The 25,249-nt window shown below is 46.6% G+C and overlaps 1 protein-coding gene across 1 annotated transcript in view; it reads right to left on the bottom strand.

The window, feature by feature from the left end:
- The window catches only part of LOC124716892 (disheveled-associated activator of morphogenesis 1), a 415,554-nt gene extending 394,017 nt beyond the window's left edge, over positions 1–21,537 (bottom strand). Inside the window, exon 1 of the mRNA XM_047243447.1 lies at positions 21,322–21,537. Coding sequence (XP_047099403.1) covers positions 21,322–21,411 — 90 coding nt within the window. The 5' untranslated portion in view covers positions 21,412–21,537. The remainder of the gene's footprint in view (positions 1–21,321) is intronic.
- Between the last annotated feature and the right edge of the window lie 3,712 nt (positions 21,538–25,249).

Below are 25,249 nucleotides of genomic sequence, written 5' to 3'. Positions count from 1 at the left end.
GGCCTTACCAACCGATCCCTTCTTCTAGTCAAGTTGTGCCGTAATTTCTCTTTACTCCAATTCTATTCAATGCATCATCACTAGTTATGCGATCTACCCATCTAATCTTCAGCATTTTTCTGTAGCACCACATTTCGAAAGCTTCTATTCTCTTCTTGTCCAAACTATTTATCGTCCATGTTTCACTTCCATACATGGCTACACTCCATACAAATACTTTCAGAAACGGCTTCCTGACACTTAAATCTATACTCGATGTTAACAAATTCCTCTCCTTCAGAAATGCTTTCCTTCCCATTCCCAGTCTACATTTTATATCGACCATCATCAGTTATATTGCTTCCCTAATAGCAAAACTCCTTTACTACTTTAAGTGTCTCACTTCCTAATCTAATTCCCTCAGCATCACCCGACTTAATTCGACTACATTCCATTATCCTCGTTTTGCTTTTGTTGATTTTCATCTTTGTATTTCCTAATCTAATTCCCTCACATCACCTAATTTCATTCGACTACATTCGAGTATCCTCGTTTTGCTTTTATAGATGTTCATCTTATATCCTCCTTTCAAGACACTGTTCATTCCGTTGAACTGCTCTTCCAAGTCCTTTGCTGTCTCTGATAGAATTACAATGTCATCGGCGAACCTTAAAGTTTTTATTTCTCCTCCATGGATTTTAATACCTACTCCAAACTTTTCTTATGTTTCCTTTACTGCTTGCTCAATATACAGCTTGAATAACATCGGGGAGAGGCTACAAACCTGTCTCCCTCCCTTCCCAACCACTGCTTCCCTTTCATGCCCCTCGACTCGTATAATCGCCATCTGCTTTCTGTACAAATTGTAAATAGCCTTTCGCTCCCTGTATTTTACCCCTGCTACCTTAAGAATTTGAAAGAGCTTGGTCCAGTCAACATTGTCAAAAGCTTTCTCAAAGTTTACAAATGCTAGAAACGTAGGTTTGCCTTTCCTTAATCTTTCTTCCAAGATAAGTCGTAAGGTCAGTATTGCCACACGTGTTCCAACATTTCTACGGAATCCAAACTGATCTTCCCGAGATCGGCTTCTACCAGTTTTTCCATTCGTCCGTAAAGAATTCCCGTTAGTATTTTGCAGCTGTGACTTATTAAACTGATAGTTCGGTAATTTTCACATCTGTAACACCTGCTTTTTTTGGGATTGGAATTAATATATTCTTCTTGAAGTCTGAAGGTTATTTCGCCTCTTTCATACATCTTGCTCACCAGATGGTAGAGTTTTGTCAGGACTGGCTCTCCCAAGGCTGTCAGTAGTTCTAATGGAATGTTGTCTACTCCCAGGGGCTTGTTTCGACTCAGGTCTTTCAGTGCTCTGTCAAACTCTTCACGCAGTATCGTAACTCCATTTCATCTTCATCTACAGCCTCTTCCATTTCCATAATATTGCCCTCAAGTACATGGCCCTTGTATAGACCCTCTATATACTCCTTCCATCTTTCTGCTTTCCCTTCTTTGCTTAAAACTGGGTTTCCATCTGAGCTCTTGATATTCATGCAAGTGGTTCTCTTTTCTCCAAAGGTCTCTTAATTTTCCTGTAGGCACTATCTATTTTACCCCTAGTGAGATAACCCTCTATATCCTTACATTTGTCCTCTAGCCATCCCTCCTTAGCCATTTTGCACTTCCTGTCGATCTCATTTTTGATACTTTTGTATTCCTTTTTCTCTGCTTCATTTACTGCATTTTTATATTTTCTACTTTCATCAATTAAATTCAATATTTCTTCTGTTACGCAAGGATTTCTGCTAGCCCTCATCTTTTTACCTACTTGATTCTCTCCTGCCTTCACTACTTCATCCTTCAGAGCTACCCATTCTTCTTCTACTGTATTTCTTTCGCCCATTTCCAGGGGCAGATGTGGACTCTGACCACAATCTATTGGTTATGAACTGTAGATTAAAACTGAAGAAACTGCAAAAAGTTGGGAATTTAAGGAGATGGGACCTGGATAAATTGACTAAACCAGAGGTTGTACAGTTTCAGGGAGAGCATAAGGGAACAATTGACAGGAATGGGCGAAAGAAATACAGTAGAAGAAGAATGGGTAGCTCTGAAGGATGGAGTAGTGAAGGCAGGAGAGAATCAAGTAGGTAAAAAGATGAGGGCTAGCAGAAATCCTTGCGTAACAGAAGAAATATTGAATTTAATTGATGAAAGTAGAAAATATAAAAATGCAGTAAATGAAGCAGAGAAAAAGGAATACAAAAGTATCAAAAATGAGATCGACAGGAAGTGCAAAATGGCTAAGGAGGGATGGCTAGAGGACAAATGTAAGGATATAGAGGGTTATCTCACTAGGGGTAAAATAGATAGTGCCTACAGGAAAATTAAGAGACCTTTGGAGAAAAGAGAACCACTTGCATGAATATCAAGAGCTCAGATGGAAACCCAGTTTTAAGCAAAGAAGGGAAAGCAGAAAGATGGAAGGAGTATATAGAGGGTCTATACAAGGGCCATGTACTTGAGGGCAATATTATGGAAATGGAAGAGGCTGTAGATGAAGATGAAATGGAGTTACGATACTGCGTGAAGAGTTTGACAGAGCACTGAAAGACCTGAGTCGAAACAAGCCCCTGGGAGTAGACAACATTCCATTAGAACTACTGACAGCCTTGGGAGAGCCAGTCCTGACAAAACTCTACCATCTGGTGAGCAAGATGTATGAAAGAGGCGAAATAACCTTCAGACTTCAAGAAGAATATATTAATTCCAAATGTGAAAATTACCGAACTATCAGTTTAATAAGTCACAGCTGCAAAATACTAACGGGAATTCTTTACGGACGAATGGAAAAACTGGTAGAAGCCGATCTCGGGAAGATCAGTTTGGATTCCGTAGAAATGTTGGAACACGTGAGGCAATACTGACCTTACGACTTATCTTGGAAGAAAGATTAAGGAAAGGCAAACCTACGTTTCTAGCATTTGTAAACTTTGAGAAAGCTTTTGACAATGTTGACTGGACCAATCTCTTTCAAATTCTTAAGGTAGCAGGGGTAAAATACAGGGAGCGAAAGGCTATTTACAATTTGTACAGAAAGCAGATGGCGATTATACGAGTCGAGGGGCATGAAAGGGAAGCAGTGGTTGGGAAGGGAGGGAGACAGGTTTGTAGCCTCTCCCCGATGTTATTCAAGCTGTATATTGAGCAAGCAGTAAAGGAAACATAAGAAAAGTTTGGAGTAGGTATTAAAATCCATGGAGGAGAAATAAAAACTTTAAGGTTCGCCGATGACATTGTAATTCTATCAGAGACAGCAAAGGACTTGGAAGAGCAGTTCAACGGAATGAACAGTGTCTTGAAAGGAGGATATAAGATGAACATCTATAAAAGCAAAACGAGGATACTCGAATGTAGTCGAATGAAATTAGGTGATGTGAGGGAATTAGATTAGGAAATACAAAGATGAAAATCAACAAAAGCAAAACGAGGATAATGGAATGTAGTCGAATTAAGTCGGGTGATGCTGAGGGAATTAGATTAGGAAGTGAGACACTTAAAGTAGTAAAGGAGTTTTGCTATTAGGGAAGCAATATAACTGATGATGGTCGATATAAAATGTAGACTGGGAATGGGAAGGAAAGCATTTCTGAAGGTTCCTAAATCTCTGTCGTACCATTAAATAATCTATCGGATACCTTCTAGTGTCTCCAGGATTCTTCCATGTATGCAACCTTCTTTTATGATTCTTGAACCAAGTGTTAGCTATGATTAAGTTATGCTCTGTGTAAAATTCTACCAGGCGGCTTCGTTTTTCATTTCTTAGCCCCAATCCACATTTCCCTACTACGTTTCCTTCACTCCCTTTTCCTACTCTCGAATTCCAGTCACCCATTACTATTAAATTTTCGTCTCCCTTCACTACCTGAATAAATTCTTTATCTCATCGTACATTTCATCAATTTCTTCATCATCTGCAGAGCTAGTTGGCATGTAAACTTGTACTACTGTAGTAGGCGTGGGCTTCGTGTCTGTCTTGGCCACAATAATGCGTTCACTACGCTGTTTGTAATAGCTTACCCGCACTCTTATTTGTTTATTCACTATTAAACCTACTCCTGCATTACCCCTGTTTGATTTTGTATTTATAACCCTGTGTTCGCCTGACCAAAAGTCTTGTTCCTCCTGCCACCGAACTTCACTAATTCCCACTATAACTTTAACCTATCCATTTCCCTTTTTAAATTTTCTAACCTACCTGCCTGATTAAGAGATCTGACATTCCACGCTCCGATCCGTAGAACGCCAGTTTTTTTTCTCCTGATAACGACGTCCTTTTGAGTAGTCCCCGCCCGGAGATCCGAATGGGGGACTATTTTACCTCCGGAATATTTTACCCAAGAGGACGCGATCAGCATTTAATCATACAGTAAAGCTGCATGCTCTCGGGAAAAATTACAGCTATAGTTTCCCCCTTGCTTTCAGCCGTTCGCAGTAGCAGCACAGCAAGGCTGTTAGTGTTACTAGGCCAGATCAGTCAATCATCCAGACTGTTGCCCCTGCTACTACTGAAAAGGCTGCTGCCCCTCTTCAGGAACCACACGTTTGTCTGGCCTCTCAACAGATACCCCTCCGTTGTGGTTGCACCTACGGTACGACCATCTGTATCGCTGAGGCACGCAAGCCTCCCCACCAACGGCAGGGTCCGTGGTTCATGAAAGAAACAAACTTTATTGCTTACTACATTTTCCCTGTTCATGAACTTAAACTTCATCATCAGACACGTTTTTTTTAATCTATTACTTCTTCCCTATTAATTCTATTCCCAATACATTTTCCATAGAGTATCCCGACGTACCACTGTATGTACTATACCGCCCTTGGTGCAGGAGATATACGTGAAAAATCAGCTTTTCTTAAAAGAGAGCTATTTTGTATATTGTTTTCTTCTTTACAGAATCTACTGCTCAGGGGTTACCGTGTAATTATAATTACGGTAGTAAGCAAAGTGATATGTGTGCGAATTATAAAATCACTGTCCACTGCTTCTGCCAAATTTCATGATTCTAGGTCAACGGGAAGTACACTACAGGTGTTGATGAGCGAGTTTTCGAGTATCAAATTACATGACATACGTGGCCGTATTTGTTGATTGCACTCTTTTACGCCATCAAGGGACCACAGAGCTTAGTACGTGACATTGATTTTAACTCGATACGTCAACCTTTTCCTGAGGAAAGGGATTCGTAGCAGTCGGGCAGGCTGACAACAAAGCGCTCCTACAGGAGTTCTAGGCACGAAACCCTAAAAGTTACGTACACCTGATAACTGGCCGTTTTTGCGTAAGATACTCGTGAAAATTTACAGTGACCCGCAGGCGAGGCGCTGAGAGCGACGGACTATAAAGGAGACGCGGGCGCGCTGGGGACTGCCGAGCCACAGGGCTGAGTTATACGACTGGCGCACGCCCCGCCGCGCCGTCACAAGGTGCTCCAGATTTACGGGCGCGGGTAAAGCCGGTAAGCACACGACCTCACTTACGTAACAGGCGACGAGATTCCTGTGGCGCAGATTCCGAGAGTGTCCTGCAGTTTGAGGGACGCTCAAGTCAAACGTAACACACAGCCTAATATTTGTTATTCGGTCACGAGATGGCAGCGTAGTCGAGGTAGCGAATGTGGCACGACTCTTTATTTATTTAATTGTTTGTTAGGTTTTAGGTGGTATTCCTCAGTTCAGCACCTACACTTTTTAGAGCCTACCATTGACATTAGTTAGCGACAGCATTTAATTGAATTATGTCGTGTTGAGAAGCGAGACTTTAACTAGGTAAACAGCTTTTTATTGCCAAGATCGCAAAAAAATACTTCTTTACTTCCGACAACCGGTTTCGACAGACTTTGTTGTTATCTCTGGTATCCAAAAACTTTTGTTACAAAACTTGTTCATTTCGAGTTGGAGCCTCATACCAAGTTGTCACATTAGTGGATAAAATGTAGTACATTATGCAAAGTATTGTGTCTAGACAACACAGCCTAGACACAATGAGAGGAAGCCGAAAGGCACGCGCTTTAACTCACGCAGGCTGGCGTGAGGTCTGAAACAGGATACGTAATGAATGCTATAAAGAAAAGTACGTAGCTTCTGGAATACTTTTAATCCATAATTGTATAACATCGCTCTTATACAGATATAATCTCCATTTCAATATACTTGGTGATGGCGCCTTGCTAGGTCGTAGCAAATGACTTAGCTGAAGGCTATGCTAACTATCGTCTCGGCAAATGAGAGCGTATTTGTCAGTGATCCCCTTCTGGCAAAGTCGTCTGTACAACTGGGGCGAGTGCTAGTACGTCTCTCTAGACCTGCCGTGTGGTGGCGCTCGGTCTGCGATCACTGACAGTGGCGACACGCGGGTCCGACGTATACTACCGGACCGCGGACGATTTAAAAGCTACCACCTAGCAAGTGTGGTGTCTGGCGGTGACACCACACAAAGGTCTGTCTGCTTTCTCTTCAACAGGATCGGCAAGAGTTCAAATTCTTGAAAATACTTGAAAAGCGTACAGTACACAAAGAATTTGGCAGTATGAGCCCATTTTATTAGTATGACGTTCCAACCCCTCTGCCATTGGATGCATGTACTAATCAGATTGGGAAGGGGGTTGTATCCTCTTTTGAGTTAAGATAACCCACAACTGTTGTAAGCGGTACCTACATCTGGGGTACTGGTAATCGGATGGAGCTGCCGTCTAGCCGGTCCCACACGGACCAGGAGACACTGCTGACTAAGGGACTACTTCAACATCACGCAGAGCGTTCGTTAGACAGACGTGCGGCGTGTGCAGGAGCGCTGTCCTGTTGGGAAGTGGCGACACGATACTGGAGGAGGCAGAATGTCCGTTGCGTACCAGCTCCCCCAGTGACTGCCAGCCGTGGCCTGGAGTCACACCCCTACGGACAACTGGAAGAACGGGAGAGCACCGCACTGGCAGACGACGACCATCCGGCGTGGTGCAGAACCGCGGTTCATCGTTGTCAGTGTTCGGCGCCGTTCGTGAGCAGTCCACGCTTCCAGGTCACGGCAGGCTGTGTTGTGGTGACGGCCACAACACAACACGGGATTGTAATGCCCTAGGCTGGCTGTGTTGCTCGGAGTCCGTTCAGGGTCTCGGATGGCAGGCACATACGCGAAGGGGTCAGTGCGCGCGCGACACGGTCGAGCGTACCTCGTGCTGCTCACACGCAGTCGACTGTCACCTCGGCCAAGTGTGCGCCTGTTCCGATGCAGTCCCGACATCGGGCCTCCGTCACATCTGAATGCTCTACAAATCTGGATTCCACCACGGGGACAAATGGAGACCTGTCGAAGCTTATCTCGTGCCGATAGTGCTACCTCACCCGATGACTACTCCCTCTCCGTGCCTTTCACAACGCCTGACGCTGGTCACGCTCCTTGTACAGGCTGACATTCACTGAACTACGTGAAATAAAATCTACACAACGTCTGAACGGTTTTCGTTAGAGTGTCCAAACTGTACGGTTGGTCGGGGGACACGGTGGGAATTAGTATGCGCTGAACGGTTTGGCTTTGCGACGAAGCCCACTCTCATTTCAGTGTGTTCGTCAATAAGCAAAACTGTCACATTTCGGGGACTCAGAATCCGCATTTGGCGATCCAGAGGTCTCTTCGCCGTCAGCGGGTGACTGTGTGGTGTGCAGTGTCCAGTCACGTAATAATCGGGGTGATGCTACTCGATGGTACGATGACTACCGAACGGCACGTGAAGGTCAAGAGAGATTATTTCAGCCCCGTTGTACAAAGTGACCCTGATTTCGACTTGATGTGGTTTATGCAAAGCGGAGCTCGATCCTAGCGTAGCAGGAGAGTGTTTGATGTTCTGGAGGAGCACTTTGGAGACGACATTCTGGCTCTGGGGTCCCAGAGGCCACTGGCGTGGGCCACGATTGATCACCATATTCTCCGGACCTGAACACATGTCATTCCTTTTTGTTGGGGTATATTATAGACAAGATGTACAGCAATAACCCTAAAACCATTGCTGACTTGAAAACAGACATTCAGGAGGTCATCGACTGCATCGATGTTCCCAACACTTCTGTGGATCATGCGGAATTTCGCTATTCGTCTGCGCCACATCATCGCCTATGATGGTAGGCATATCGAGTATGTCCAAACATAAATCCGAATATCTGTAGTGACTGTTGTGTCTAGACAAGACAGCCTAGACACAATGAGAGGAAGCCGAAAGGCACGCGCTAAGCCAAAGCAGGGTGCGTGAGGTCTGAAACAGGATATGTAATGAATGCTATAAAGAAAAGTACGTAGCTTCTGGAATACTTAACTTTAATCCATCCTTGTGGTACATCTGGAGATTGTGGCGATACAAGTGAGACTCTTTAGATACATGCAATGTTACTAATGGCGCCTTGCTAGGTCGTAGCCATTGACTTAGCTGAAGGCTATTCTAACTATCGTCTCGGCAAATGAGAGCGTAATTTGTCAGTGAACCATCGCTAGCAAAGTCGTCCGTACAACTGGGGCGAGTGCTATCCCGTATCTCGAGACCTGCCTTGTGGTGGCGCTCGGTCTGCGATCACACAGTGGCGACACGCGGGTTCGACATGTACTAATGGACCGCTGCCGATTTAAAGCTACCACCTAGCAAGTGTGGTGTCTGGCGGTGACACCACAGTGACGTTTACATGTTGAATGAAGTGTGTGTGGATGCCGTCGTCTGTAACTAATAAGTTTTTTTCATATATATACACACATAAAAAAAAAGTTTTCCATCACCTCGGTTCCGAGAGTTCCGGAACCTGTACAGACAATTGGAATAGAGGTCAACATAAAAATCATTTCCACCCTTTTTATTGCTCATGAAACCCACACATTGCATGTTGCACCACCATACAGCGAGACTTTCAGAGGTGGTGGTCCAGATTGCTGTACACACTGGTCCTCTTGTATTGAGGCATGCCTTTATTCGTCGTGGCATACTGTCCACAAGTTTATCAAGGCACTGTCGGTCCAGATTGTCCCACTCCTCAACGACGATGCGGCGTAGATCCCTCAGAGTGGCTGGTGGGTCACGTCGTCCATAAACAGCTCTTTGCAATCTATCCCAGACATTGTCGATAGGGTTCGTGTCTGGAGAACATGCTGGCCACTCTAGTCGAGCGCTGTCATTATCCTGTCATTCACAAGATGTGCACGGTGGGGGCGCGAATTGTCGTCCATGAAGACGAATGCCTCGCCAATACGGTGCCGATACGGTTGCACTATCGGTCGGAAGACGGCATTCGCGTATCGTACAGCCGTTACGGCGCCTTTCATGACCACCAGCGGCGTACGTCGGCCCCACATAATGCCATCCCTCATTATAGGTGTCGGACGTTGTAGGCTGGTCAGACTTGTAAAACAGGACAGGCGCCTGTGGCGGAACTAACATCACTTTAATGGCGGGTAGAGTACAAGTGTGTCTGAACACACAGTGCAGTGAACACTGGTGGGCCTGCACAGCCGTCGACCTACACGTGAGCCGATGTTAACACCACGACATCGCCAGCCACGACTGAAATGGGCACGTGACCATCGCCACCGGACGCTGGCGCAGTGGCAGAGCGCTGCACGGCCTGATGAATCCCGATACCTTCTTCATCGTGCGGCGTATTCAAAGTGGAGCAACTGCTTGACACCGGTACTCCGGGACGAAGAGAAATTGGCGGCGGCTCCATTATGCTGTGGCGAACATTCACATGGGCATACATGGGTCCAACGGAGATTCTCCATGGCGCCAAGGAGTATCGTACACCGGTTGCAGACCACGGCATGTGATTTTTCAACAAAATAATGCGCCACGTCACAAGGCCAGGAACCAAAGGTGGACATACTGGCTATCATATCATATAGGTGGTCACAAGATTGTGGCTGATCAGGCTATTTCTGGGCCCCACGTTAACACTAACAAGAACCACTGACAAGGGAACCTCCCCATCGCACCCCCCTCAGATTTAGTTATAAGTTGGCACAGTGGATAGGCCTTGAAAAACTGAACACAGATCAATTGAGAAAACAGGAAGAAGTTGTGTGGAACTGTGAAAAAATAAGCAAAATATACAAACTGAGTAGTTCAAGGGAAGATAAGCAACAATAAGGACGACCAGAAATGCAGGAGCGCCGTGGTCTCGTGGTAACGTGAGCAGCTGCGGAACGAAAGGTCCTAAGTTCAAATATTCCATCAAGTGAAAATTTTAATTTTTTATTTTCAGTTTATGTGACAAACTCTTATGTTTTCATCACTTTTTTGGGAGTGATTATCACATCCACAAGAAAACCTAAATTGGGCAAGGTAGAAGAATCGCCAAGTGTACAAGTTAGGTGGGTCGACAACATATTCCTGTCATGTGACGCACATGCCGTCACCAGTGTCGTATAGAATATATCAGATGTGTTTTCCTGTGGAGGAATCGGTTGACCTATGACCTTACGATCAAATGTTTTCGGTTCCCATTGGAGAGGCACGTCCTTTCGTCTACTAATCGCACGGTTTTGCAGTGCGGTCGCAAAACACAGACACTAAACTTATTACAGTGAAGAGAGATGTCAATGAACGAACGGACAGATAATAACTATGCAAAAATAAAGAAAGTAAAATTTACAGTAGAGGGAAGACTTGAACCAAGGATCTTTCATTCAGCAGCTGCTCACGCTACCACGGGACCACGGCGCTTCTAAACACACTTCGTCTATGATGTTGCTTATGTGGCCCATGGACTACTCAGTTTGTATATTTTGCTTATTTTTTCACAGTTCCACACAACTTCTTCCTGTTTTCTCAATTGATCTGTGTTCAGTTTTTCAAGGCCTATCCACTGTGCCAACTTATAACTAAATCTGAGGGGGGTGCGATGGGGAGGTTCCCTTGTGAGTAAAACATAGGCTAATGATAGAAGAGCATCGTGTGGCGGGAACATAAAATTGAAGATATTCAGTTTACATAAATCGAATTTTATGGAAACTTTTTTTTTACCGATAGTGTGACAGATGCTCACTTCTTGAGCTGCACTGCTGCTTGCTTTGGGCAGCACGGACAGTCCTTGCACGCCAGTATCAGCTGGCACTGACACCTCTTCGTTCTTTAGGAATCTTCCGTTCTTAATGGCCGTAGTCCAGCAAACCTTTTTGCTGCCAAAGTTTCATTCGCTGCTGCGTGGGCGTCTTCACAGAGGGTCTTAATGTAGGTTGGTCTGGGCGAGTGACGGGTCGGGCGGCGGCGACCGACAATAAACACGCGATCGGCAGAGATAAAGCGTTTCAGAGGTACATAAAAGTTAACTGTCGATCCTGGCGAGCTACTGGGTAGTTGAGGGTTATTAGAGTGCAGCTGCTCACGGAGATCCTGCGCGGGCTGTCGTCGTCGTGTGCTAACGAAACTTGACGGACACGCTAATACGGCGATCCAGAACCCATTTACGCTGGAAGAAAAAATGGTTCCAATTTTGGCCACCAGGTGTAATTCTGGCGCTGTACGCTATTTCAATGACGGTATGGCGTCCACGCTGTCGTTTGACAACAGTTTGTCCATCGAGAAGGGAGGCCGCGCGCTGTTAGTGAAAAAATGAAGGAGCTGTCACATTTTGATCTTCATGTTTAGAAAAAAAACTTAAATTTTATAGTTAATTATCTGAATTTTTACCACAGTTGGAAAATTCTTGAGTTTCATACACCTATAAGTATGCTTTGTATGCTGCGCAAACTTGACCGAAGAACCTCTCTTACTTATGAAGAAAAGTGTAACTTTAGCTACAAATGCAGCCAACAGTAAGTGAAAAAAATGATGAAATGTCACGTGTTATGCAGTTGAACTTCCACTGCTATGAGTGTGAATCGTGATTCGCTCCTGGTCATGCTGACAACGTTTTGTGAATTTATTTGTAAAAGTATAGACAGTGGTGCCTCCCCTGCTCCAAGTCGGCCCGTTTGGCGTCCTACCCCCCCTGAAAGATGCAGCATTTGATCGCAGTCTCCGATGCTCATATTGAACAAATTGTGTAAGCGGGCGTTAATAATAAAATCAACATTATGCCTTTCTCACTAGCTGACGACCTACTCTGCCCATGTCACGTTCCTAATCCACTGCACGTAAAAAGATATCTATGCGTCTTTCTTGCATTCACAACGCCAGATTTGCACGTTGTGGCCAAAACTGGGACTAATTTTTGCCAGCGTAAATTGGTTCCGAACTAAAGCGTAACTCTATCCGCCAAGTTCCGCTGACGTGCAATAATTACAGCCCACAGTGGACCTCTGTGAGTAGATGCACTTTGATTATAGGCACATGGTACTTATCCATATACTATTAAGTTTCACGGTTTCTTGTATTATTTTAAAACAGTTCTCATGTTTATATATTTCAGTGGCTTCTCTAAACAAACGTGGATAATAGTTCGCCATTGCAGATTTACGTAGCCGCTAGCAGGACAAGCAATTCATCGCTGTGCTGAAAGTTCAGTACTTACAAATGTTGCACAGACAGCAGTTCGGTGGACACGGATTTTCTGTTGGAGGGACGTAAAGAGTGAAGAAATAATGTAGTAACAGCAACAGAATAAATTATTTGATGCTGAAAACTATGTGAGTGATTGTATGAACGATGTTTGGTTCAAATGGCTCTGAGCACTATGCGACTTAACTTCTGAGGTCATCAGTCGCCTAGAACTTAGAACTAATTAAACCGAACTAACCTAAGGACATCACGCACATCCATGCCCGAGGCAGGATTCGAACCTGCGACCGGAGCGGTCGCTAGGCTCCAGGCTGTAGCGCCTAGAGCCGCACGGCCACCCCGGCCGGCGATGTTTGGTGATGGGAAGGTAACCATTAGCAGCGAACTGAGATCGAAATTCTTCATTGGCACCACCATTTCCTTCATTACGAGAACGAACAACTCAACGTCGCACATTACCGATGTCGATACAATTATCACCTCACACAGCTTTAGTTGTTTCATGGATTTCAGTTTTCTGCGGTTAGAAACTCGCTGCTTCGGGCTGTTTCTCACACACTGATATAGATGCGCTACAATCCGCCGTCTTGCACGCTACAATTCAGAGGCCTCTAGCGGCGGAGGGCCGCAGCTTGCGTCGGTGTGTGTCTGTGTGTGTGTGTGTGTGTGCGTGTGCGTGTGTGTGTGTGTGTGTGTGTGTGTGTGTGTGAATTCCTAACAAGGGAACCTCCCCATCGCACCCCCCTCAGATTTAGTTATAAGTCGGCACAGTGGATAGGTCTTGAAAAACTGAACACAGATCGATCGAGACAACAGGAAGAAGTTGTGTGGAACTATGAAAAAATAAGCAAAATATAGAAACCGAATAGTCCATGCGCAAGATAAGCAATATCTAGGCAAATGTGAACAGAGGAGCGCCGTGGTTCCGTGGTTTGCGTGAGCAGCTGCGGAACGAAAGGTCCTTGGTTCAAGCCATCCCTCGAGTGAAAATTTTAATTTTTTATTTTCGGTTTACATGACAAACTCTTATGTTTTCATCACTTTTTGGGAGTGACTATCACATCCACAAGAAAACCTAAATCGGGCAAGGTAGAAGAATCTTTTTACCCATTCGCGAAGTGTATAAGTTAGGTGGGTCGACAACATATTCCTGTCGTGTGACGCACATGCCGTCACCAGTGTCGTATAGAATATATCAGACGTGTTTTCCTGTGGAGGAATCGGTTGACCTATGACCTTGCGATCAAATTTTTCGGTTCCCATTGGAGAGGCACGTCCTTTCGTCTACTAATAGCACAGTACTGCGGTGCGGTCGCAAAACACAGACACTAAACTTATTACAGTGAACAGAGACGTCAATGAACGAACGGACAGATAATAACTATGCAAAAATAAAGAAAGTAAAATTTTCAGTCCAGGGAAGACTTGAACCTAGGACCTCTCGTTCTGCAACTGCTCACGCTACCACGGGACCACGGCGCTCTTGAGCCCACATTGTCCATGATGTTGCGTATGTGGCCCATGAACTACTCAGTTTGTATATTTTGCTTATTTTTTTCATAGTTCCACACAACTTCTTCCTCTTTTCTCGATTAATCTGTGTTCAGTTTTTCAAGGCCTATCCACTGTGCCATCTTATAACTAAATATGAGGGGGGTGCGATGGGGAGGTTCCCTTGTAAGGCACCAAACTGCTGAGGCCATCGGTCCCCTGACTAACTTACGCTAAGAACAACACACACACACACACACACACACACACACACAGACCCGAGGGAGGACTGGATCCTCCGACGGGAGGGGCCGCACGATCCGTGACATGGCGCCTCAAACCACACGCAACTCCGCGCGGCCTTCCGTCAGTGAAGCGGGAATGATGACCGAGTAATATGAATGACACACAATACTCAGCGGACAATCAGAACAGAATACAACACTCGGAGGCATTGCTTTTAAGCCCACTCTTGTACATCAGTTCTACACATTTTGTCAGACAACACGCGGAGGTGTACAGGTGTCCACACAGTCAGTGGGGAGACACTGCACGTGACGTCGTCCGCCAGGTGCTACAGCTGCATCCTCTCTCACCGAACAGTTCTGCTGCAAACGGGTGCCTGACAACCCGTATACAACTCTGCGACGGTCAGTTTCAACAGCAAGCTGTCGATCGGCCTTTATGGCTCAGCTGAGCCAGCTTGACGTCCGTTGGCCAAACATTCGTGGTCGCCCTGTGCGACGGTTTACGTGAGTGCAGACATTGCGGTACTGCAGATGCGCTGTGGCCGCTTTTGACCTCGGAAACCCGGGTTACTGTGTAATCTCCGATACGCGAGAGCACGTGTGTCTTGTACTGGTTATCAGCCCTCGTCCAAAGTGGGTCAACCGCCATCTAGTTGGCTACGCACCTGTCTGTAACGGACTGCTGAGATACCGCGCCTCGACTTCACACCGTACGCCGCTTCTAGCCGCAACATTCGTGCGTCACGCACGGCATTGCACCTCGGAACGGACAATTTTTCCTTACACTTTCGGTCAATACGTTTACACGGTTGAGAATCACGAATCACTGTTTGTGCTGGGGGAGAAAGGCGACGGTAGTATGCCTCGGGGGAGTCATTACTTCCGAACATCAAGTTCATTTTCGGTGTACGCGTCTCACGGGGGCGCCCGGACTGAGAGGAATGAAACGGAGAAGCGACAGGTGTTTAAAAGCGAAAGCGGCGAGGTAGCCGGCGAGCGGGCGTCCCTGTTAGGAGAACGTGGCACACATCTGCGCAGGCGCCAGACGCACGCCACGCCGCAGCCCGCCAGCCAGTTGTGTGGCCCAGACAACGGCGCGCGCCGTGTTGCACAGAACAGCCGTCTCCCTCGCATCACAGTGACCGGCGTATAAGTTTTGATAACCAAACGTAAACGCTATCTGAATTCATTCATTACAACCGACGTTCATTGAAAGTCTGCGGTGTTTATCGAGCACGCGCGGCAGAAGATGTTGAACAAACTCGAAAACGCAATGGACCCTCTAAAAGCTGCCACGTTTGTCGGTGTACGGGAGAAAAATACACTGCAGGTGGAAAGCCGCGTCGAAACGTCATCCACCGAGGCTACAGAGCATCGCATTCGTACGAGACGAGCAGCTGGCTCCCTCTTCTCCACTGGAGATCACCGAGTAACAAACAACACTGCGAGACACCCACCCCGCCTACGGTCCGCCGTCGTCCGACGTCGCGTTTGCTGGCAAAGGGGTGGCGTTGCGGCTGGGACGGTGACTGAGTTGTTCGTCGAGACACCCTCCACACTCCCCCCAAGTATGTCCTATGAGGCACTCCTGGCGACACCCTCGTCTTTTATGAACTCTCGTACCCTGCTCCACTCAGCCAACTGACGCTCCGGTGTGAATCTCCTGAAGCGGGTCCAGACTGTGCGACTGGCCACATCAGCAGTCTGCTCGACCTGCGACGCTCGAAAGCGCGGCAGAAGTGCGCAAGATGAGGGAAACAGGCAAATACTTGGCTCTCAGAAATTCCGCGTGTAGGACGGCGTGCGGGCTTCAGGTTGGTGCCGGGTCCGGCTGAACTCGCAGTCGATGGCAGGTCTTGCCGTTCCAGCTGACGCAGAATCGACTCGGCACGCCGCCGCGCTTTGCGTACGTCTTTTCTGGAGACGCTGGACTTCGTGTGTCATACGAGGACGCGGTACTTCCGGCACTTATCAGAGCTTCTTCCAGTCCAGCTCGCGTAAGGAGGTCTGGAAGATTCAATGAGACGCATCCGAACTTGTATAATAACCCTCATTTTGACCTGGCGGATCCCACGGGAACGATGCGTGGCTCCGTCGCAGTATGTTCCCAGGTTCTCCATTTAATGCCAGTTCCTAAAACTTGGTAAGTAGCTTACTTGATGGCTACCGTCGTACGTTCGGCTTCTTCATCATTTCCGTGACGACGTACCGCGGGGGGAGGTCCAGAGACATTAACGTGACCACCGCCTATCTCGGACGTCAGCGTGCAATAACCACTCACTGACGGTGGGTGGCGACACTAGCGTTGGACAGTACGTAGAGCGTGTCGGGGAGACGCGGAAAACAGCACAGTCGTTTTCTTAATGAGAGAGCAGAGCGATTTATCTGACGGCGAAATGCACACGATCACTGGCTTTCGGTGCGAGGGTGGAAGTTCGTAAACTGTTCGCGTGACGCCGTGGCTAAAGTATACCGCGAATGCTAAATGGCGCTATCGAAAGCCGGCGTCAAGGCGATTGTAGTGCGCCACGTGTCACGCACGAAAAGGGCGAACGACAGTAGCGGGCGAACAGAGGCGCAGGCGCCGAGCAGCTGGCCGCCCAGGGGCTGCGGCTGGGCTTCCGCGGCCGGCCGTCGGCGACAAAGGCTGCAGCGGACGGGGGCCTTTCCAGATGAATCGCGTTTTGTGTCCCTCAGGACGGAGGATAATTGGCGTATACGGCACTACGGTCTCGGGAAAGCTTTATGGCGTCCCCCGGATGACTATCAACACCTATCCTGTCCACGGCTAGGTCTGTTTTATTTTGGCATCCGCCAGCAGTAGAGTGGAGCGTGTGGTGTGGTACGGCTCGCGCTGCACGAGCTCCGGGACCAGTGTGTACCGTGCGCCCTCTCCCCGGCAGTCGAGAGCCAGTGGCACCACGTCGATCGGGGTTTTCGTATCGCGGACCCTCAGCCGGCAGCTGGCCACGGCACGGCCTCCACGCCTCGCAGCAGCCCGAGCTGCAAAACGTAGCTATGCAGGCTTTTGGCAGGTGGTCGCGTTAACGTCACTCGACCGTGTGCAAATAAAGAGCAAGCAAACATATGAAATTCCGAATTTCATTTTATCACGCCCAGCTGAATCCTTCGAATTGAAATTCACAATTGATGCAGCGGCTCCTATTAGAGAGAGAGAGAGAGAGAGAGAGAGAGAGAGAGAGAGAGAGAGACCACTGGTGCAGCAAAACGAGGCCTTAATTGTTACAAGTGGCGAGCACGTAAGATATCTTGGAGTGCCTGTCCGGTACAGAATGGAGGCCGCTCAGGTGAGAGCCTTCCGCTATCTGGAGTCGATAAATTTACTGGCAGATGGGAACATCGGGAGCGGATAGCCGCAAACTCGTGGAGACGGCAGGCAGCGTCTGCTTACTCAGTCTAAAATCTAACACACCCCGTTTCTTCTCTCGATTACAACAGTAGAGAACCCCGCGGGTTTAGTGACAGTTAGGAGCCACGATTGTCGAGTTACGAGGCGCATCCTTAACCCCGAATGTGTGGGGCTTCTAAGAGCTTACTAGGCAAAACGGTGAGTAAATATCCCGCAGAAGCTCCTGATACAAGTTACAGACGATAAACGCTTCTTTCCACTATTCACCGAGGCTACAAGTCTACAGGAACTTTTCTCCAGTTGCCTAAGACACAAACAAAGATAGCATTTCTAGTGTCTGTGTACTTTTCCGGAAATGCAACAACAAACCTGAAAAAAATTGTGTTCGAACACGTGTCATTATTTCTCATATGTGGTTTGATCAAATCTCAGAAAAATTGATACACCTGGGGGGTACATCTGGTGTGCGAGCTTCTAACAAAAAAGGCAACAGGTCTACACCTACATCTGCACTCTACAAATCACTAGGAAGTGCATGGCAGAGGGTGCGTCACACTGTGCCCGTTTGACCATCACCTGTATACGTGACCCAAAAGCGACTGTCAAATAAATAATTTCTACAGTCATCGGCGTATATGACGCCCTTTAAAAAACGGTACTAGGGAATTTTCCCTTTTCACTCACGTACAAAGCGCAGCAACGCCGATTGCTCAAATGACTCTACGCGCGCTGTAAGTTATCCAATCTCGCCTTTGCGATCCCTACGAGAGCGATACTTAGGGGGCTTACTATTTTCCTAGATTCCTTATTTACCGGTCTTTGAAACTTGCTAAGAAGGTTCTCACGCTACAGATGGTATCTACCTTCACTCGCTTGTCAGTTCAGTTCTTTCGGCATCGTGATACTCTCCCGCGGGTCAAACGAACCTGTCACCATTCGTGCTGCCCTTCTCTGTACACACTCGACGTCCTTCGCTAGTCCTATAATAACAGTGGAAGACCGAGAGCGGAGTGCTGGGATTAGAAAGGCTGTAAGACTGGGAAGTAGTCATCTGCCCCTGTTGTTCAATCTATACACCGAAGAAGCAATGACGGAAATGCAGAAAAGGTTCAAAAGTAGGATCAAAATGGAAAATGAAAGGATACCAATGGTAAGATTCGCTGTGACACTGACATCCTCAGAGAAAGTGAGGAAGAATTACAGTATCAGTTGAATGCAATGAACAGTGTAATGGGTACAGAATATGGACTGAGAGTAAACCGAAGAAAGACGAAAGTAACGAGAAGAAGCAGAAATGAGAACAGCGAGAAACTTAACATCTGGATTGGTGATTACGAAGTAGATGAAGTTATGGAATTCTGCCACTTCCAAACAGGACATTCCGGGCCAAGAGAAGTCTAGTAGCATGAAACATAGGCCTCAATCTGAGAAAGAAATTCCTGAGAATTTACGTTTGAATTACAGATTGCATACCAGTGACACGTGGACTGTGAGAAAACCAGAACAGACAATCGAAGCATTTCAGATGGAGTGCTACAGAATAATGTTAAAAATAAGGTCGACTGATAAGGTAGGCTACGGTATGAGGAGGTTCTCCGTAGAATCGGCCATAGAAAGTGGGAAACACGCACAATAAAAAGGGCCGGAATGCTAGGGTATCAGAGAACAGCTTCGATAGTACGGGACTGAGTTGTACAGAGTAGAAACAATAGAGGAAGACAAACATACAGCAAATAATTGAGGACGTAGGATGCAACTGTTACTGTGAGATAAAAGGTTACCACAGTAGGGGAACTGTCGCGGACCGCATAAAAAAAGAAAAAAAATTCTATTTTTACGCAGCACACAGAATTCAGCAATATTCTAACATGAGTCGTACGAGTGACTGCATTTGCCTTGTATTCTATCGATAAACCAAGTTTTCAACCTGCTTTATCTACTGCTCGTTTTACGTGTTCGTTCCATTTCATATCCCTACAATGACCTGACCGACTCCAACTGTGACACGTTTTACTGCGGTCATAGGATACTAAGCTTTATTCGTTTCTGGAAGTGCATTATTTTACATTTCTGAACATTTAAAGCAAGTAGCGAATCTTTACACTATATAGAAATCCTGTCACGATCTGGCTGAATGTTGTTGCAAATTATTTTTCAGACAGTACGTTATACATAACTTAACAGTAATGTCTCCGAATTTTTTATGTGAAATGTCGTAAAGCAAACGTAATTAAATTTCTACATCTTTATTCTTCATGTCTGCGTCATTCATTTCTCAACTTGGTCGCCCTAGCGACGTACCCGTATCTTCCAACGAGACACCAGACTGTTGATACCGTCACTGCAGAACGTCTGACTTTGTAGGTGGAGGCAGAACCTCACCTCTGTTTGCACGGCTTCGACACTATTAAAGTCAAGTCCTCGAGCACGTTCTTTAACTTATGAAAACAGACGAAAATCGGATGAAGTCAAGTCGGGACTGTACGGAGAATAAGGGATGACATGACGTGAGCCCGAGGCATGGGACTGCCGCGGCGCTCGTGTGTGGCCTAGCAGAGTCGTGCCGAAGAAAAAGAAGTCGAACTCTTCCGAGGCGACACTCGCTGTTTGTGACGCGCACACACAGTTACGCTGCACACCATCACGTCACACGCTACAATTCGGAGCCCTCTAGCGGTACAGGGCAAGCAGGGATGAAGAATTAAGGTGCAGAATGTCAATAATGTTTGTTTTACTTAAAAAAACTTTATCAGTTTGTACATTACAATTTCGGAGGTCTTTCTTTTCAACACGCCCTCGCATTAATTTTTCCATAAGGTAATAAATAACAACACGAACAGCAAGGGACTGAACACGCTACCCTGGGGCACGCCTGAACCTACTTTTATGTATGTCGATGACGTCCATTCGAGATAACACGCTGCGTACTCCCTACAACAAAATCCTCAACCCAGTCACAAATTTCACTTGATACCGCCATACGATAGTGTTTTCGATAACGAGGTTGCACGTGTAGCTAAATCGTGTGATTTGGGACTCCAGTAAATACTGCATCCACCTGTGTCGATCCATAAATTCGAGATGTCATCTCAGAAAAGTGCGAGTTGGATTTCGCATGACCGAGCTTTTCGGAATCCAGTCCGGTTGGCACGGAAGATCGTAGTCTGTTAGAGATTAAAAAGAAACAACTACACTGGACACCGCCCCAACATGCCACGAAGGACCGAGAGTACCGACCGGCCGCCGTGTCATCCTCAGCCCACAGGCGTCACCGGATGCGGATACGGAGGGGCACGTGGTCTGCACACCGCTCTCCCGGCCGTATGTCTCGTAAGTGCTGGCTGCATGCCGCTTGCCAACAGCGCTCACCCATCCAAGTACTAGCCCATCCCGACAGATACCTCACTACATTCTGCAACGAACGGATATCGACGGTACCTGACGGTAGTTTTTTCGATTAGGTATAGAGAGGTGCAACATACCAGTCCTCCCACAAACACGAAAAGATTACTCGGTTTTGGTCGATGCTCTTTTCCTGCGGCCGAACATTTAATCTGACAGATTACGATTGCCGATATCTTTACTATTTTGTAACTGATCTAAAGTTTGTGGAAAACAAAACTGCTGCAATGGCCGGCCAGTGGGCGACAGAGACGAATACGACTGGCCCGCACGACAGGTGTAGAGAGGAATCGCCACCTACCAGGTGCAGTTTGCTGAAGATGCCGTCTCCGGTGCCCGCCGCGCCGCCGCCTTCGTCCACCGACTTGCTCCTTTCGCCGAACCAGCGCATGGCTCTGCTTTCGCAGCCGGACGCTGCCGCCTGATGTGACTGAGAAACACAAGGACACGCTGGCGCTGCCTGCTGCACGCAGCACGCTACATACGAACGACCCGACACGTCGCGACAGCTCGCCAGCTGACGAGTGACTGCGCGGCGGTGGGCGCCGCCTGCCGCGGAAGGCCGGCGACGCCAGCGCCCCTGGCGGCAGGTGGGCGCACTGCGCGGCCGCCCCGGCCTGCATGGGGCGCACGCACTCTGGGGGCCAGGCCAGGCGCGGCCGCTGCGAAACGCACCGGCACCGTGAGCCCTCACACAGTCCGCCCCACTTTGCCGCCTGCACACCGGCGCAAGTGCAGCGGTCTCGTTGCGATCCCGTAACTGCACGGCGCGCCTCTGCAGTGCTGCGCGCACCTCAGCCGCAGGGAAAGTTCTTCAACGATCACGCGCGTGCCACTGAAAGCAGTGCTACACTTTGTGTCGGAAGAGGCAAAGCACCTCGTAAAATAACTGTGCCTGGGAAGGGTGCAGGAACCGCTAGCTACTCCAGTTGCACAATAAACGAAGAAAGACAATATTGTCAAACGAGCTTTCACAAAATCCGCAGAAATTCTGATCGTTACTGGCAACTAAAGTTAGTGTCCAGTCCCTAGCGAATGGGACAGAAAGTGAAATTGAGGGTAACAAATCAAAAGCTGAAATGCTTACCTTCGTTTTCAAATATTCCTTTATAAAGGAAAACTCACGAGAATTGCCCCAGTTTAACCCAAAACGTGAGTGAAATCAATAATAGTGCCAGCGATGTTCAGAAACAGCTGAAACAGTTAAAACTGAACAAACATCGAGAGCCTAATGCAGGGGCGGGCAAACGTTGCACGCGGCTCATGAGCGCACAGCGCTGCACGTGTAATGCTCGCGTGCAATCGTCGACTGGGGCAGTGGCGATAGCCGGCAGGTTGCTGCAATGTAGTGCCAGGCTAAACTGCTGACGTTGATGCGAAGCGACCACTACGTAGTGAACATTGTATTTCAAGAACCGGAAAATGCAGAGTGAAACAAGGAAACGGAGAAGGGAAGATTTGCTGTCTTTTAAAAAGTAATGGGAGAACCATTTTTTCTTTGTGCAAAAACGTGAAAATTAGAAATGTTTAATATGTGGCGGTATTCTCGCTGGTCAGCGGAAGTTTAGTATTGAAGACCATTACAACAAACTTCACAAGGACGAGTACAATTTATTGTCGGATTCTGAGCGGATGGGGAAATTGACTGAGCTTAAGAAGAGCGATCTGACGATACTAAATGAATCTGTCGTAGTTGCTGTGGTCACGAGAGATCTGCAACTTTCTTTCGTCATACCTCTCGTCTAACTGATTTAACATTTTATGGAGCACTGTTCTCAATTTTTCAGGACGATAACAATAATAACCAGCGGTACGTGCAAGTTATAAGATTGCGCTTAATATAGCGAGAGCTGGAAAACCATTTGCTGAATTAGTAAATCTCGGTTAAGAGCAAACACCAGTGATGAAACTTTAAGTAACTGTTTGCGTTTGTCTGTATGTAGAAATTTTGTTCCACTCCACCTATGATAATTAAATAAAACGTATCGTAGGTAATAGGTCCTCTTTCAAAACACGATATCTTTCAAGCACTCCTACTAACCTTATTCCTTCTTTCAATAAAGCAAGCTAGGAAACAAAACACATTGCAGAGGAAGGAGCGGACAGAAGGTATGGTGGGGAGGGGCGATAAGCGGGTGGCCAGCTTGCCCCTGCGTGCACGCAGAACACCTGTTAACTGCACGCGTGCAAGTGCACCGCACACTTGCAGGATTCCTGCCCGCCCCTGGCCTAATGGAATCCCTCTCAGATTCTCTGCTGAATTTGTGGCTGAGTTAGCCCCTCTCCTGATAGTACTGTATCGTAGATCCCTCGAACAAGGAACCGTGCCCAGTAGTTGGAAGCAAGCGCAGGTAACAGCCGTCTAGAAGAAGAGTAGTACAAGTCATTCACAGAACTACTATCCATTATCTTTGGCATCGATTTGTTGTAGAATCTTAAAACATATTCTGAGCTGAAATATAATGCGCTGTCTAGAACAGGAAACCTCCTCGAAGCCAGCCAGCATCGATTCCGAAAACACATCGATCGTGTTAAACCGAACTCGCACTTTCCTCACAACACATACTGAAAGTTTTTGATCGAGGCATTCAGGTAGATGCAATACTTGTTGATTTCTGAGAAGCATTTCACTCAGAAACGCACCTATTCTTATTCTAAAAAGTAGGATCATAAGGGGTATCAAGTCAAATTTGTGACTGGATTGAGGACTTTTGCGTAGGGAACACACAGTATGTTATTTTGGACGGAGAATCATCGTCAGATAATTTCGGGTATACCCCAGGGATGTGAGTTAGGAGCCTTGCTGTACATGTTATATCTTAATGACCTCGCGCACAATATTAACAGTATCTTCAGACATTTTGCAGATTATGCAGTTATCTATGATGAAGGACTATTTGAAAGAAGCTGCACGAATATTTAGTCAGCCATTCCTATTATTTCAAAGCTGTGCAAAGATTGGCAACTTGCTTCAAATTTTCAGAAATTTAAACCGATGCACTTCACAAAACGAAAAAACGTAGTTTTCTACGCCCGAGTCACAGTTGGAATTGGCCAACTCACAGAAATATCTGTGTGTAACACTTTGGAGGGATATGAAATGGAATGATAACATAGGCTCAGTTGTGGGTAAAGGTGGTCGTAGCCTTGGGTTTACTGGTAGAATACTGGGAAAGTGCAATCAGTTGCAAAGGAGATTGCTTGCAAATCAGTCGTGCGGTCGGTTCTATAATATTCCGAGAACAGCGGCAGCTGGAATGTTCTAAACGAGCATTGTGGTAAGTTAATACATCTGAAAATGTTCTTTTGCGATTTACCAAAAACTCGAATTTTCATCATTCAGATGCACTTTTCTCCTAAATGATTGAAGTTAAGCTCATAAAAATTGCTACAGATGTTTACAATGACCTCCACTACATTCCCTTGCCTACTATTTCCTGAAAAATTGATAGCATGATGATGATGTCGTGGGTGATATTTGAGCTACATTTTTAAATATTTTTGTTGTAGTAAAATAAGTTACTTGCCTTTGGCACAGATCAGCATCAGGGTAGGATATTTGTAGGCATAAACCACTTACGTGAATGTTGTCTGTACCGTCTTTTTTTCCAAGCTGTTCAGCCAGTGGATCCAAAGAGAATGGTACCGCTGTGAATTGTGTTCCGTTTTTTATACTATTATAAATATTGCTGTCAGTACAAAAATATAATAAACATCTCAATGATTTTTAAGCTATCTCTCATTAATAGATCAGTTGCACTATGAGGGTGAATATAATGCTAAAAATGCAGCCAGTTCTGGGGCGAGTCCCCTTAAAACATCAATGTAGGCCTGTGCTGTGGCAGTGCCACGCAAAACAACACGCAGTGCTAGCCCCCTGCATGAAAAACACGACCACACCGTAACACCACCGCCTCCGAATTTTGCTATTGGCCCTACACACGCTGGCACATGACGGTCACCGGCCATCCGCCATACCCACGCCCTGCCGTCGGATCGCCACATTGTGTACCGTCATTCCTCACTCCACACAACGGTTTTCCACAGTTCACTCGTCCAATGTTTACGCTCCTTAGACTAAGCGAGGCGTCGTTTGGCATTTGCCGGCGTGATGTGTGGCTTATGAGCAGTCGTTCGACCATGAAGTCCAATTTTTTTCACCTCCCGCCTTAGTACTTGCATTGGATCTTGATGCAGTTTGGAATTCCTGTGTAATGGCCTGAATAGAT

Source organism: Schistocerca piceifrons, chromosome 9, assembly GCF_021461385.2.
Source record: "Schistocerca piceifrons isolate TAMUIC-IGC-003096 chromosome 9, iqSchPice1.1, whole genome shotgun sequence".
NCBI lineage: Eukaryota > Metazoa > Arthropoda > Insecta > Orthoptera > Acrididae > Schistocerca > Schistocerca piceifrons.
The sequence above is the reverse complement of the archived record's forward strand: the minus strand, read 5'-3'. Positions and strand labels throughout refer to the sequence as shown.